This window comes from Podarcis pityusensis (assembly GCF_964106645.2).
Source record: "Podarcis pityusensis genome assembly, chromosome: 14".
NCBI lineage: Eukaryota > Metazoa > Chordata > Lepidosauria > Squamata > Lacertidae > Podarcis > Podarcis pityusensis.
Genome location: NC_138039.1, coordinates 50,113,368 through 50,126,647, shown reverse-complemented (window position 1 = coordinate 50,126,647; position 13,280 = coordinate 50,113,368). Strand labels below are relative to the sequence as shown.

General features: G+C 42.2%; 1 protein-coding gene across 3 annotated transcripts in view; it reads right to left on the bottom strand.

Annotated features, from left to right (window-relative positions):
* Positions 1-487: 487 nt before the first annotated feature.
* ICE2 (interactor of little elongation complex ELL subunit 2) overlaps positions 488-13,280 on the bottom strand; it is a 31,294-nt gene continuing 18,501 nt past the window's right edge. For 2 of the 3 annotated variants that reach the window (XM_080980687.1, XM_080980688.1), the window contains exons 11-15: positions 11,904-12,033; positions 8,543-8,627; positions 6,810-6,860; positions 4,774-5,032; positions 488-1,528 (exon numbers count right to left, since the gene is read on the bottom strand). In XM_080980687.1, coding sequence (XP_080836813.1) covers positions 1,313-1,528; positions 4,774-5,032; positions 6,810-6,860; positions 8,543-8,627; positions 11,904-12,033 — 741 coding nt within the window. In that variant the 3' untranslated portion in view covers positions 488-1,312. Of the gene's footprint in view, positions 1,529-4,773; positions 5,033-6,809; positions 6,936-8,542; positions 8,628-11,903; positions 12,034-13,280 lie in introns of those variants that run through there. The other variant, XR_013979369.1, reaches the window with a different exon arrangement.

The window sequence follows — 13,280 nt, the reverse complement described above, 5'->3', positions numbered from 1 at the left end:
CAGAGGTGGCAGGGTGAGAGGCAGAAGTGAGCAGAGGGTCAGGAGAAGTGGACAGAGAAACAAATATCATTCTTATGTTTGTACAGCAGCCAAATTCCAACCATGCAGAAATCAGCCCCTCCTCTCACAACACCTCTCCATCCAGGAAAGCAAAAGGCATTAACAGAGTTCACTGACACATTCCAGCCAGGTTCAGAGTGTGTCTGCATTCAGAGGGCCAAAGATACCTGAAATGAAAAGTTAGTTTGGTGCCTGCTATAAATTTACTAATATGGGCTACAAATCAGTTATCCTGTGCAAACCTCAGTAAACTCAACAGCAGCAGAAGAACCACCCTATGGTGCTCTTGTACAGCTGTTTATTTCAAGGAGGCTCAGCAGGAGAACGGTCCTGTGGCATCAGTCTGATGCAATATCTGCTGCTGTACCCAACCACCACCACCACTTCATGATAGGGCCTGCCTGTGTATCTGAAGAGGGCAATAATGTTTTCTTTAAAAAAGTAGTTTATCAATGTACAACTTAAAATTACACTAAGGCAGCCAGACTGACAAGACTCAAACTTGGAATCATTTCAGGATATAAAAATACAAGTGTTTTTTACAACCTACGCACAGAAAAAAACCCACTATTGGCAACCAAACAGATGAGAAAAGTCAAATTCAAACTTTTAGAGTGTGCAACTGGAACATTTAAAATTAATCATATTATTATTTTTAACTGGATTAAAGTAACTTTGTGCGAGTAGCCTACTTCAATTTCAAACAAGTATAAAATAGTATTTTTTTTAAATGCAGCATTGGGCTGTAATTGTTTGCAACACAAACTCATTGCATGTATCTGTGGTACTTGTTTCAAGAATGCTGTTTAAGTGAGGATCCAAGAGATGCGATGTGGGAGTCAACCAACTTCCAAGAAAAACCAAAAGAAGCTGGAGTGGGGGTTGCTTGAGAGTCAGTTATGGATCTGCTTTGGCCCAGTTCAATTAAGTGCAACGGCTGGTTTCGAAAGGCATGCTGTGGCTGGTTTAATTTTATTAATAATAAAATATGATGTTCAGAAAGTTCCCCACATTTATTCCCTGCAACTTGGCCCAGTAACAGCAAGCTATTAGATGGTTGCTTCAGGTCTGCACTTGCCTTGATAGAAACAGCTCTCATCCAATTTGACTGGATACAGAAAATAAGTCAAAAGGTTTTACACAGCAGCATTTCTTAACAGATAAGTTCGCCCATCCTGGCATTCTCTCCATGGCTGTACAGTCATTTGCATACAAAAAAAGTTATTTTCTGCTCTACATTTCCTCCAAATGACTAAGTTGGCTCATCTTTGCTCATCTTTGGTTTTTTCCAGCACTTCCAATTTGACCCTCGATTTGCCTGCCTGTAGATATTTCTCATCATTGACTTGTTCTGGGCAGCCCCACGTCTCTTTCGAAAAGGATTAGCTGGCGGGTGATCGTTGTTTGTTTCCATGGAAACTTGCTCTTTGCGGTTGGGTGTGCCTGTGTGTGCTGTTGTCCCACTCATCTAGGAGTGAAAAGAACAGGGAAGAAAAAGAGAGAAAAAGAGGAAACTACTTCAAATCTGATTAAAGTTCAGGGTGTGAAGTTTCTTGTAGAGTATACCTAACTTTGCTAACATTTGCTCAGAAATGAAAAACAGTGAAACACCTTCTTCCTCCCCCTTAACTCAGTCCTAAAACAGTTAAGGGTGGAGCAAATGACATTACATGATATATTGCTGTGAAGGGTCTACTTTATAGGAAGGAATGTAGAAAGCTGCCTTGTCAGGCCATTTGTCCATCTAGCTCAGCAGTGTCTACACTGACTGGCAGCAGCTCTCCAGGGTTTCAGACAGGGAACATTCCCAGCCCTGCCTGGATATGTCAGGGATTGAACCTGTGAGCTTCTGCAGATACATACCCCTGCCTTCATTGGATACTCAGCATTTTTGTACAGTATTACCCCTTCAGCTGCATCTGTGAAAATTCCAATGATCTGTGATCTTGCTCCTGGCTAGCTACTTCCTGAGTTACTATGAAAAAAGACACAAGTAGAGCTTTCAGGAACAAGCGTTTATATCTTAGGTTTCCCGAAAACCTACAAGTGATGTGGAAGCCTTCTGATGTTTTTGCATTTAATCAAAGGCAGCTGCCCTGATTTGGTGTAGCTAGATCTATACGATAGGTGGGGAAAAACTTCTGGGTTAATAGCTTAAGCTAATGCATAATTCCACCAGAGGCTGTAGTAAAGGGGCAAAGGGCTAGACTCTCCCTCACCACCAATCCAAACTGCACACTCCTGCCTGCTCCATGCAAAATAAAAAAAGACTTGGGGAGTTTCAGTCACAGAACTCACATCACATGCAGCTTCTGAAAACACCTCCGTATCATCTCAAAGGTCTAGGGCACTCTACATCCAAAATGATAACAAGCCAAAACAGATCCATGATGCCCCAATCTCCACACTGGTCACACTGCCTCTCTTCACCATCAGTTACAATGCCATGCATAATTTTATAATCTCATGTCATCTGTTAAACATTTTTTCTCTAAACTAAAAAGTCTGCAACTTCTTGCAGAAGAGTCGTTCTAAACCCTTGATAATTTTGGTTGCCCTTTTCTGAACCTTTTTCAACTCTACAGTATTCTTTTTGATGTGAGGTTATCAGAACTGCCCACAGTATTCCAAATGCAGTTGCAGCATAGATTTGCATAACATTGCAGGTATTTTATTTAACTTCCCTTGCTGTCTCTTTTTGCTTTCGAGCTGGGCAAGCTGCCTACACCTTTCGCCTCCTTCTCCATTTCTATCTCTGCGTTTTCTACCACAATATTCTCTGTGGTTCAAACAGCCTCTCCATGTTTTTAAACACTCCTCTTTCCTCACAATCTCCCGAATTCACCTTTTCAGAAAAGCCATTGCAGATTTACACTCATCTCTCTTTAGCTGTACATTATACAGTACCTGTTTGCTCCCTGTCCCACCCACACCTCTGAGCTTGTTCTGGCTAATATTATAAGAGAGGCAACAAGTCACTTTCGGATACTGGATAACACCCTTCGCTTTGCTGGCACTAAATAATGATTATATAGCAGCAGAAGCAGCTGTTTCCCTTATACACTGGGCCACATTCCCAGTGTTAAGACACACTGTGCGATACTATGCAACTTTACTCAGCACTAAGCCACACCAAGTTCAATATGGCTTACTCCCAGATAAACATGCACAGGATTGCAGCTTCAATGTTTTACACTAACCAGCAAGTTCAAGAAGTACTAGAATTCAAGCTTACTCTATAAACCATTCACCAGCTACCCTTGGGAAACGTGGCGTTTAGAGGAGGGCATTTCTCTTCCACACACAAAATGTTAGAATTTAAAGTCTTTCAATGAAGTAAATAAGCAGTAGATTCAGTACTGATAGAAAGGAAAGTACTTTGTCATACAGGACGTAATTAGGGAATTTGCTACTATGGGATGTGGTCTGGGCTTAGGATCGCTTCAAAAAGCATTGGACAAATTCATTGATGTCATTAGATCAATCAGTCATGGCAGTTAAAATGGAGCCTCGATGTAGAGAGCAGTAGACCTCCAAATACTAGGTGCGAGGGCTGTCATACATCCAGACATTACTGGGATTTCAAAGGTGGAATTGATGTCTGGGGGGAATTTCTGAAAGGCAGTGCTTTGTACTGGATCTTAGGCAAGTCAACCAAAAATAACATGTTTTTTGGGCGTTTTTGTAAAACGGGGTGTCCTGGTTTTTACTTTTTGAAATATGGCAACCCTACCAGGTGCTGGGGGCAAACAGGGTCATGCAGCTACCTTCATACTCTTCTTGCAAGCTTACCAGAGGTACCTGGCTGACCAGTTAGAAAGAGAATATTGGAATAGATGGAGAAGTTCTTAAGTTTCTTATGCTTATGGTCATTTGTCTACAAGTATAACATCACAGGTTGCAGCTTTGTTAAGCTCTTCCTTATCTTTTGAGCAGATATTTGATTTTACAGAATATATTTCTTTTCCCCATTCTCATAAATATTTCAAATAAAACCCACAAGGAACTGTGGCTCTGTCGAGAGAAGGCCACAGGTTCAACTCCTGAGATCACTAGAAAATAATTTCAGGGCAGAAGGATCTCTGCAAGGAACCCCAGAGCTGTTGCCTCTTAGCAGAGATAATAGTGGGGTAGATGCAGCACATAAGGAAGTCAGACAGGCCACACTGCTGCAAGAGATTGAACATTTTCTCACTGCTTCAACTATATAGTTGGAAGAGACTGAAAATGTATACATTCAGTGGAGCTGTTTAGTTTTATTTACAAAGAAAAAAGAAGAAACAACCACCCACATAAAATTATATGTTTCTAACTGGAACAACAAAATCATGTTTTCCTACATTAGAAGTAATCACACAGCCACAATCAAGAAAAACACGAGGCTCCTTTTTTTTTTAATGGAACCACATACCATTTTCTAAAACTACCAAGAGTCTTTGTGGTTCCTTAAAAGGCACATGTGTTTGTGGACTAGGGTCCACTTCATCAGATGTATGAAGTGTTTATGCTACATATTACTAGCCACCCTGGTATCTTTCATATGTCAAAGGTACGGAACAGAAAAGGAATGAATACATAAAATCTTCACTTGGCAGATATACACAAGCACACCTGTATACTGGAAATATATATAAATGTAAAATGGTGAGATCAAATGGCCATAAAATGCAAAAAAATGCCCATGTTATGGAAAACATAATATTAAAATCTCACCTTCTGGTTCTTCACAGGGTTTGCTGGCTTTGGTGGGAAAGTGCATGGAACTCGCCCTTGAGCAAAATGATAGGGCAGAGGGATGTTGGGATCTAGTGGCACCCACGGAACTGAGAGGGCAGAAGGTATGCTGGGCAGGGCAGAGTGAGCTGAATGCAAGTTGTACGTTGCTCGGGTAGCTTTTCCGTCGCAGCTCTTATAGATGGTAACAGAAGAGTCTCCTGCTGCATGAGCCAATAGGTAAGAGCCCTCCTGCAAACTAAGAGTACAAATGGAGGCTAAAATGGTTGGCTTTGTGGCTTTGAAGCAAATGAACAGTACAGAAAGGGAAGAGCACAAGGGTATTCTGCTCCCATTTGCCAGATGTACTGCATTGGAGTAGGCACTCTAGTGTGATTACCACAACATTAAGAGCTGTGACTTGTACAAGACTAAATGTTCTACCTCCTGCACTATGCAAAGTCCTTTGAAAGCAAACACAACTTGCACATAGAATCCTCACCACCACGCTGTTTTCCTCAACCACTGGTTCTGGGAGGAGGAATGGAGAAAGCTTTGTCACAGTTAAGTTCAAGCAGGTGGCCAGGAGTGCCAACTGTTTCCTATGCTCCCTCCATTACTCTACTACCTTGTAGATTTCACATGGGACTTTTAGATCCAGTCAACTCCAAGGACTGCTTAGCACGTGTCACTTTCTTCACAAACACATATGTGTTAAATAAATAATATATTGGTTAAATAAATAAATGTGTTTGTGAAGAAAGTGTAGGGGAAAACACATGTACACAGGTGATGCACACCACCTTCACATGCTTACATCACATGAGGGCATATTCTACAGATGAAGTAGCACTCAGCACTTGGGAGTGATGGAGCGAGGAGAGAGGCAAGCAAGCTTGTTCTTGCATCTCTGACATAGAAAATAGGCTGCTTAGCAGTTGGAGTCACCAGTTCTTCCAAGGTGCTCAATCCATAGGAAGCCTGTTCTCCCCTGCCTGGCCTGTATGTGGCCCCCCAAAATGGTTCCTTCCTGGGCACAGAACTACTGGAAAGGGGTGCTTGGTGGAGGCACACTAACATCAAGAGCCTGAGCCTTTCTATGTATCACACCCTGCTCCACTGCTCTGAAGCATGCTAAGGCCTGGGTGTGGAAGACAGTGCATGAAGGGGGGCTTAGGGGGAGAGCCTGAGAAATAGCAGCACTGTGAGTGCATGCAGGGCCTGAAGGAGGACTGGCAATCTTTATCTTCCCATATGGAGAGAAGAGATTCAGCAAGGAGGCCCAGGTGAGAGCTGGGAGAAAGGCTGCCACAAGCGAAGCGTGTGGCTGGCAAAAAACATGCCTATGGACAACCCTATGCTGTTTGACAATGAGCACAGTGCATTTTTGTTGCTGTGTTCAGCTCTATTCTCCTCTCCTGTTTGGTTTCAAGATGCTGGATTAGGTCAGTTTATTCCTACTGTTGACAATCTTACCTTGTACTCGCTGACTAACACTATGGTTATTTGCAATTGTTCATACCATAGTTTTGAATTGTGCTAATTATTGCTGATTGTCCGACATGTTGCAAGTTACTACAGCCACAATCCCATGGAAAAGTGCCATATAAAAAGATTAACAAAAGAATGAATGAAAATCTTTCAGATCAGGTCAGGATGCTGGCTAAACAAGTGCAGAATTCTCCTTATTTTGTTCCTCTGCTGGATAGCTTTCTGGTCTGTGAATGTGGCTTCTCTCAGCCCAGGTTCTTTTTTTGCATTGGGTCTGCCTAGCACATGACTTCAGCCCTGCCTTCCCTTCATTCTCAACAACCTTGGCTCAGCAGCTTTCACGGTTCTTGGTCCTCGATCCTGCTACCCACGCCCCTTTTCTCTTCTTGTTGCCTTCCGCTGCATGGCTCCTGAGGACCTTCCAGCTTGTGAGCCTTCCTTATGCACCTGGAGCTCTAAGTCTGCAAGGGCTTTTCTGATACTTATTCACAAAATTAGCATAGGACCATGGACCATTTAGAAATAAAGTCAAAGGAAATACATACCCAGTCACTTTCTTCAGTATATGTTGGAGAATATTCAGTGAATTTGCTGGCCTGCATGTGTAAATTTATTAATGTAACAGGATGGTTATATACCACTTAATCATTCTTAACTTCTAAGCAATTTACCTAGAATATAAAACATTCATCTTAAAATGCTGATAAAAACTATGTTAACTTGATTTTAGTGTCTGATCTTATCAAAATATAAACAGACAGTTGCTAAAAATGTACATAATAAAATTGCATGCTAACATTATATGTCTGGGTAGGCTTGCCTAAACCAAAAGGCTTTTAGCAGGTGCTGAAAACAACACAGCAAAGGCCCCTTCCTAAAACCAACAGGTTTCTTGCAGGCATGGAACTAACACTATTTGTACCTATGTGGTGCTTGTAAAAGTGTCAGTTCCACACTTACAGAAAGATTAACATTTATAAGCAACAAATAATTTGAGGGAAGTGTTTCATGAACACTAAAAATTAGTGCATTATAAATCATTGGTCTCTCAAAAACATACACACATACAGCTACATAGTTTGTGAATTCTGACAAACTTCCCTGATCAGTTGACCAGGCTACTCAGCTCTATACAGCGGTACCTCAGTTTTCGAACATAATCCATTCCGGAAGACTGTTCGAGTTCCGAAATGTTTGAAAACCAAAACCTCAGCATGGAAGCCTCAAAATGGAAAACTCAATACGGAAGCTGTGTTTCATGTTCGACTTCTGAAGTGCGTTCGAAAACTGAAGCATTTACCGTATTGGCCTGAATATAAGCCTAACTTTTCCCCCAAATTCCAACCGTAAAAAGTTAAAGTGTGGTTTATATTCACAAACTTATGGTGTGCAGCCAGGAGCGCGGCAAAGCGACACCTGCCCTGTGCGTAGTCCCCCGTCCTCTCCAAGGCCAGGAAGGGAGAAAGCAAAGAAGGGGAAAGGCCGTTGGCAATGTAGCGCCCCCCCCCCCAATATGCAGCCAGGTGTTTTTTTTTCTCCCCCCCCCCTTTCAATTTTAAAGGTGCAGCTTATATTCAGGCGAATATGGTACTTCCAGGCTTACAGCATTCGAAAACCGAAACGTTTGTCAATGGAGATGTTCAAAAACCGAAGTAACACTGTACTGCCCCATTCAGCCACCACAGCACCAGACATGTGGGAAATCTGGCAAGAGAATCTCATATTACGTTTTTTCACAAAAGGAAAGTTTCAAAATCATGACAGCAAAGTGAACATTGGAAGTGTGTGGCCTGTGTCACCTGACTGTTCCGAACACACACAATGACGAAAGAAGCCTGCTTTGGCAAGGATTCAACGTGAACTGAAAGTGCTACCTATGGTTTAATGGGGGAAATTCACCTGACAAGAAAGGCCCCCTCCCTCAACTTAATGTCATCCAATTTGTCTATTTGGTTTTATTAAATGATCCATCAGCTTTCTGCCTAAGTATCGGTATATCATCTACCCAAACCATAACAACAAACCAACAGGTAGCACCTGGTGAAGCGGTAACCCTGTACTGTATTTTATTTGTATCATTAACATGTAGAGTTGGAATAGAGAATATACCTCAACCAGGGTGGTCACAACGTTATAAAATAAAAATGCACTGTTAACAGTGTAGTAACGTGAGGAATGACATTTAAAAGGAGCTGGCTTATTCAGACATGCTTCTTCTTCTGAAGCTGTCATTAACAAATACCTTGTAAATTTTTTACATTATAGGAAGCTCACTCACTTAAATGCGCCAAATCTTTTTTTCAACCCTTCTGCAGGCAGTTGCTCAAGCAGAAACAACTTTGAAGTCAAGGCATCAACATGACCTGAAGAAAAGAAAAAATACCAAACCGTTTCACAATGAAAAATGAGGAACTGCACAACAAAGATGAAGGAAATTCTCAAGTAATGGAGGAGAGACCAGCATTTAGATTAAAAGATCATGACACAATCACAACTTCAATAAAACAAAACTAAGAACTATAAAGAGAGACCAGGTAAACAAACCCCAAAATCCTGATGGCTACCATCCTATTGTACTTACCCAGGAGTGAGTTCTACTGAACCCCCTAAAACAGCAATCTTTCTAGTCTCAGGCAGCCTTAAATGCCATTGGTCACCACTGGGCCACATATAGGAGCTGGTGGCTGGTAATGTACTGGTTTCTTTTTTTAAAACTAACAAACAAAAACATCCACTGACCACCCTCTAAATTGTTCAGCTATCAATGTGTATTGCTTGCTCTAAACCTGTTTAAATCTTTAACAAGGAAAAATGCATTGTTAGTAGGTTTTTCTGGATTTTTCTGTGTACAGAATCAAACATTTGCTTTTTGAAGTGCAGAAGTCTGTGAACAATTAATAAACTTGAACTGAAAGTTTCTTTCTGCAACTAATTTCTTTGATTCATCTCTGTACACAGAGATGGGGAGAGTATTTAAACACTTACTTGTTTGAATGTTCTGTCACTTACTAACTAATGCAGTCTTGAATCTGTATTGTGCTTTGTTTGAATTTCAGTTCAGCCATTAAATGTGGAGCACCTTTCCAGCCACTGCATGTGCTTTGCCAAAAGCGCTCTGAAGTTAGGTAAACTTTACATAGACATTGTATTCGACATACTGCTATCAACTCCAAGCAAATGTCAATTTCCTGACAGCAAGATTATCAGTCATACTTCATGGCTGGTTACACAAGAAAGGAAGATTATTAAGAGGTGGGGGTTTGTTTGTTTTTGGTTGGCTTGCTTTTAAACTTTATCCCTCTAACCAAGAAATCCTTATGAGCCAGAGGGAGAGAGAGGCTGGGCATCCTCAGTCTGCATATTTTATCAGTAACTCAACTACCTCCAAAGAAGCATTTATTTATTTATTATTTCCAGGTATGTGTGGTTTTTTTCTTGCCTTGCCCTACACTCAAAAAACCCACAAAGCGGCTTATAAAATGATGAAATGCAGTATCATTAAAAAGTAGAAAAAGCCATCTGCTCATACTTGTGAAACTGATTTAGTCCAGCTCTTAAAAATCACAAGGGTAGACAAATTAAAACTATGCTGTGCTGCTGGAATGGGGACCTGGGATATGTTTCCATTTTGCTAATTTCCAGAGCTGGTAAACTTGCTAACTCAGGGTGCTCAGTTTTGAACAGATTTCTTTATTCCAAGGCAAATGATATCATAGTAGCAACTGCCCTGCACAACTAAAGATAAGTCCTGGATGGTTAAATCCAGTCGAATTCAACTATGGGGTGCGGTGCTACTCTCCACCAGCCAGTAATGGAGTAACAAAAAGTCTCTCACCCAGCCCTGTATTGCTGTTAGCAGTGCAATGAGGGGTCATGGACAGATAGCAGTGAGTAAGTCTATTTAGGAAGGGCACTGACTATCAAGAATCTGCCTTCAGCACTCCAAATAATGTTGCTTATGGTCATGATGACCCTTTGGATATTTCCAACTCTACAATTCTTTGATTCTATGAAAGGACCAATAATCCAAAACACTCAGATTCCTATTCTCTAGGCATACTTCTGCTAAGTACAGGCCTGATTTTATTTTTCTTCTTACAAGTTGTGTAATACGTTACTTGAGAATAGCCTTCTGGGATCAGTTGTTTCCAACAGCAAGCAGCCAGATATATCTGAACATTCACAAGCAGCACATGAAGGCAATGACTTTGTTCTGTTTAGCAGAGACAGGCTGCTTCTCAAAAGGGATGCTCCTTTTAGCTATCATAGCTAATAGACTGATGTTCCCTGGGGTTTTTCTAATCCCTTTAAAAGGCCTTGTATGCATGGGGCTGTAGCGGATCCCACCGCTAACCACCAATTAATATGTAGCAGATTCATCCTGCTCCCAATTAAATATAGCGGACCCACCTCACAGTATGCCAATTAAATGAATGTCTGCAATTTACCACAGGCTATCTTGTGTGAGAGAAACTGCGATTCAAGGAGTCTCAGGCAGGAGTTAACCAAACAAGAGAAGTTTTATTTACAAAGAAGAAGAAGAAGTTGGTGAAACAAAGTTGGGTCAGGAGATGCGTTCTTTCAGGTAGAAGTTAACTTATTACTTAAGCTAAATATGATTATGTTACAGGTTAAACACAGTAGTACAGGCACATCTTCTCTTAAACTCCCTCTACTCAAAATCAGCTGTTACACTTCAGTTTCTGTTACTCCTTTCTAGGTCCTTATGCTTAGGTCCAGCAGATGCTTCAGGTCAATGTTTTTAACACAGTTTATTAATTTGGTTCAAGAGCAAAGGGGTCCTTTTTGTCAGTTAACTAGTAATCCCACTCCTGAGGTATTCAGATTAGTATAACAGACCCAGGGGATCACTTCACCCCTTGTTACTGGCTTGGGATTCTTTTTTTCCTAGAAGAACTCTCCCCTCCTGGCTGGAATGAGACCCAGGTAGTCTGTATTCCCACAGCTTCTCCCTCTCCCTGCTCAAGCTCAGCCCTCCAGATAACTCCAGCTGTATACCCTCCCAAGACACTCCACATGGTCTTCCTATCTTAAACTACGAGGCTCTTTCCTCTTGCTAGAGTTAGTCTCCTCAGTGTGGATGTTCAACTCAAATCAGAACCAGCTCTCCCTCAGTCAAATCCTATCCTAACCCCCACCTCCCAAACTACACCCTATCTCTGTCCCTATCTCCAATCTCTTTCCCTTCTCTATCCCTATCCAACTCTATTCCTCAGAAACAGCTCCTTTTGTTCTCCCTCCCGAAGTGCTGGCTCCACCCCCCACTTGACTGGCTGTCTTGGTAGCCAATCAGAGAGGCTCCAGCCCCCTGGTGGAATTCTAAGGGACTGCACCCCCAAACTCTGGCCGGACTCTGATGTCCATCAAAAGTGCAATTGCTACATCTTTGTGGTCATGAATTCCCTATGCATGCCACAGGACTTAATTACATATTGGAACATTCAGCATAGTTTTTCCATTGAGAAATTATTCCCAGTTGGTCCATTTTTAAAAAAAAAAATGGTTATGTGAAGAATTTTGCAGAAAGAAAATGACAGGAAGTTACGATCCCCTTAGTGCAGGATCAGAAAATATTAACCCAGAACGAATCAACTTATGTTCAGCAGGACTAAACTTACCAACTGTAAATGTACTTCTTGAATGTAACAAACTCTCTGTCCACAGACGACATACTTCACCTTCAGTTAATGCTTCCACTCCATAGAAGGCTTGATATTCTAGCTTTGGCAATACGTAAACTGGAAAGTACTGCAAAACCGGAGGGGAGGGGGTGTTTTCACTTGGTTAACATATTTTTAGTCTACATACTTCATAAATAACCAGAATCTGATTCACTGCCACTGCCAGACTGGACTCATCTGGGACCAGGCCTGGGGTTCATGAAGTCTTCCCTTAATCTGAAAACTATTTTGAGATGCAAAGTAGCAAAGGAAGTAACTTCTGGGTGACTATCTTTTTTGTGAAGGTTCTACAATATGCACACCAGCGTAGCAACTCCCGCTGGCGCCTGGGGCAAGGGGGTATGCGTGCACCCCCCCACACACCATGGAGGGCATCCAAGTGTGTTGCCCGAGTGAATGCATCCCTCCTGGGAGGGAAGCAGCTGGCGTGCGCCAGCCCAGCACTGTAGGAAAAAACATTGTGGGGTGCACCGCTGGGAGGGCGCCTAGGACTTGGGAGGAACACCTTCAGGCCGGCACTTACACGCCTCTCCCGGGTGCCCATTCCAGGTGCCCTTCCAGCAGTGCGCCCCATGCTGCTTTTTCTGGCAGCACTGCGTCCACTTGTGACCAGGAGGGATGCAGCAGCTGGAGCGCCCTGCAGGCTGTGCACCACCCACGTCCCACCCCGCGCTGAGTTTTCAGGCAGTGCTGGTTCCACCTGCTGGAGGGCACCCTGCAGCCCATGACACCCTGCCCCACTTCCTCCGCTATGCAACTTTTCGATACATGCATTGTGAGGATATAAATGTGGAAAACTTACGAGAGCTCAGAGTCTGCCTCCCTTCAGCTCTGTAGCATCAGGGTAAATAAAAAAAGTACACAGTGGTTCTCACCCTTTTGTATTTTCTTAAGAGCACCACAGCAGTAATTGCCACTGCTGGAATAAACAGTCTTGAGGTCACAATCACACCGCGGTTTCAATTTTGCATAGATGCATATTTGTAATGGCTCTATATGTCATCATCGATACAGTGCATTCTACTCACATTGGGAAAGTTTGTTATGGATAGCCACAATCTAAAGATACTGATTATATGACCTGACTTCATTGTACTTAACAACATTTGCACCTATGTGAATGGAATGCACGGGGTATTCTGAAAATCCAGAAGTGCAATGCTGCCACCTTTAGGAAGTTCAAGGACAAAAAGAGGACTAAGATATTCTGAGGCAACTCCCCACAAACTAATTTTATAAGCATTTGTGTTACTTATCTTCTGCAGAGTAGCAATAACATTTCCCCAAATGTATGTCTCTCCAATTCTTAAGAGG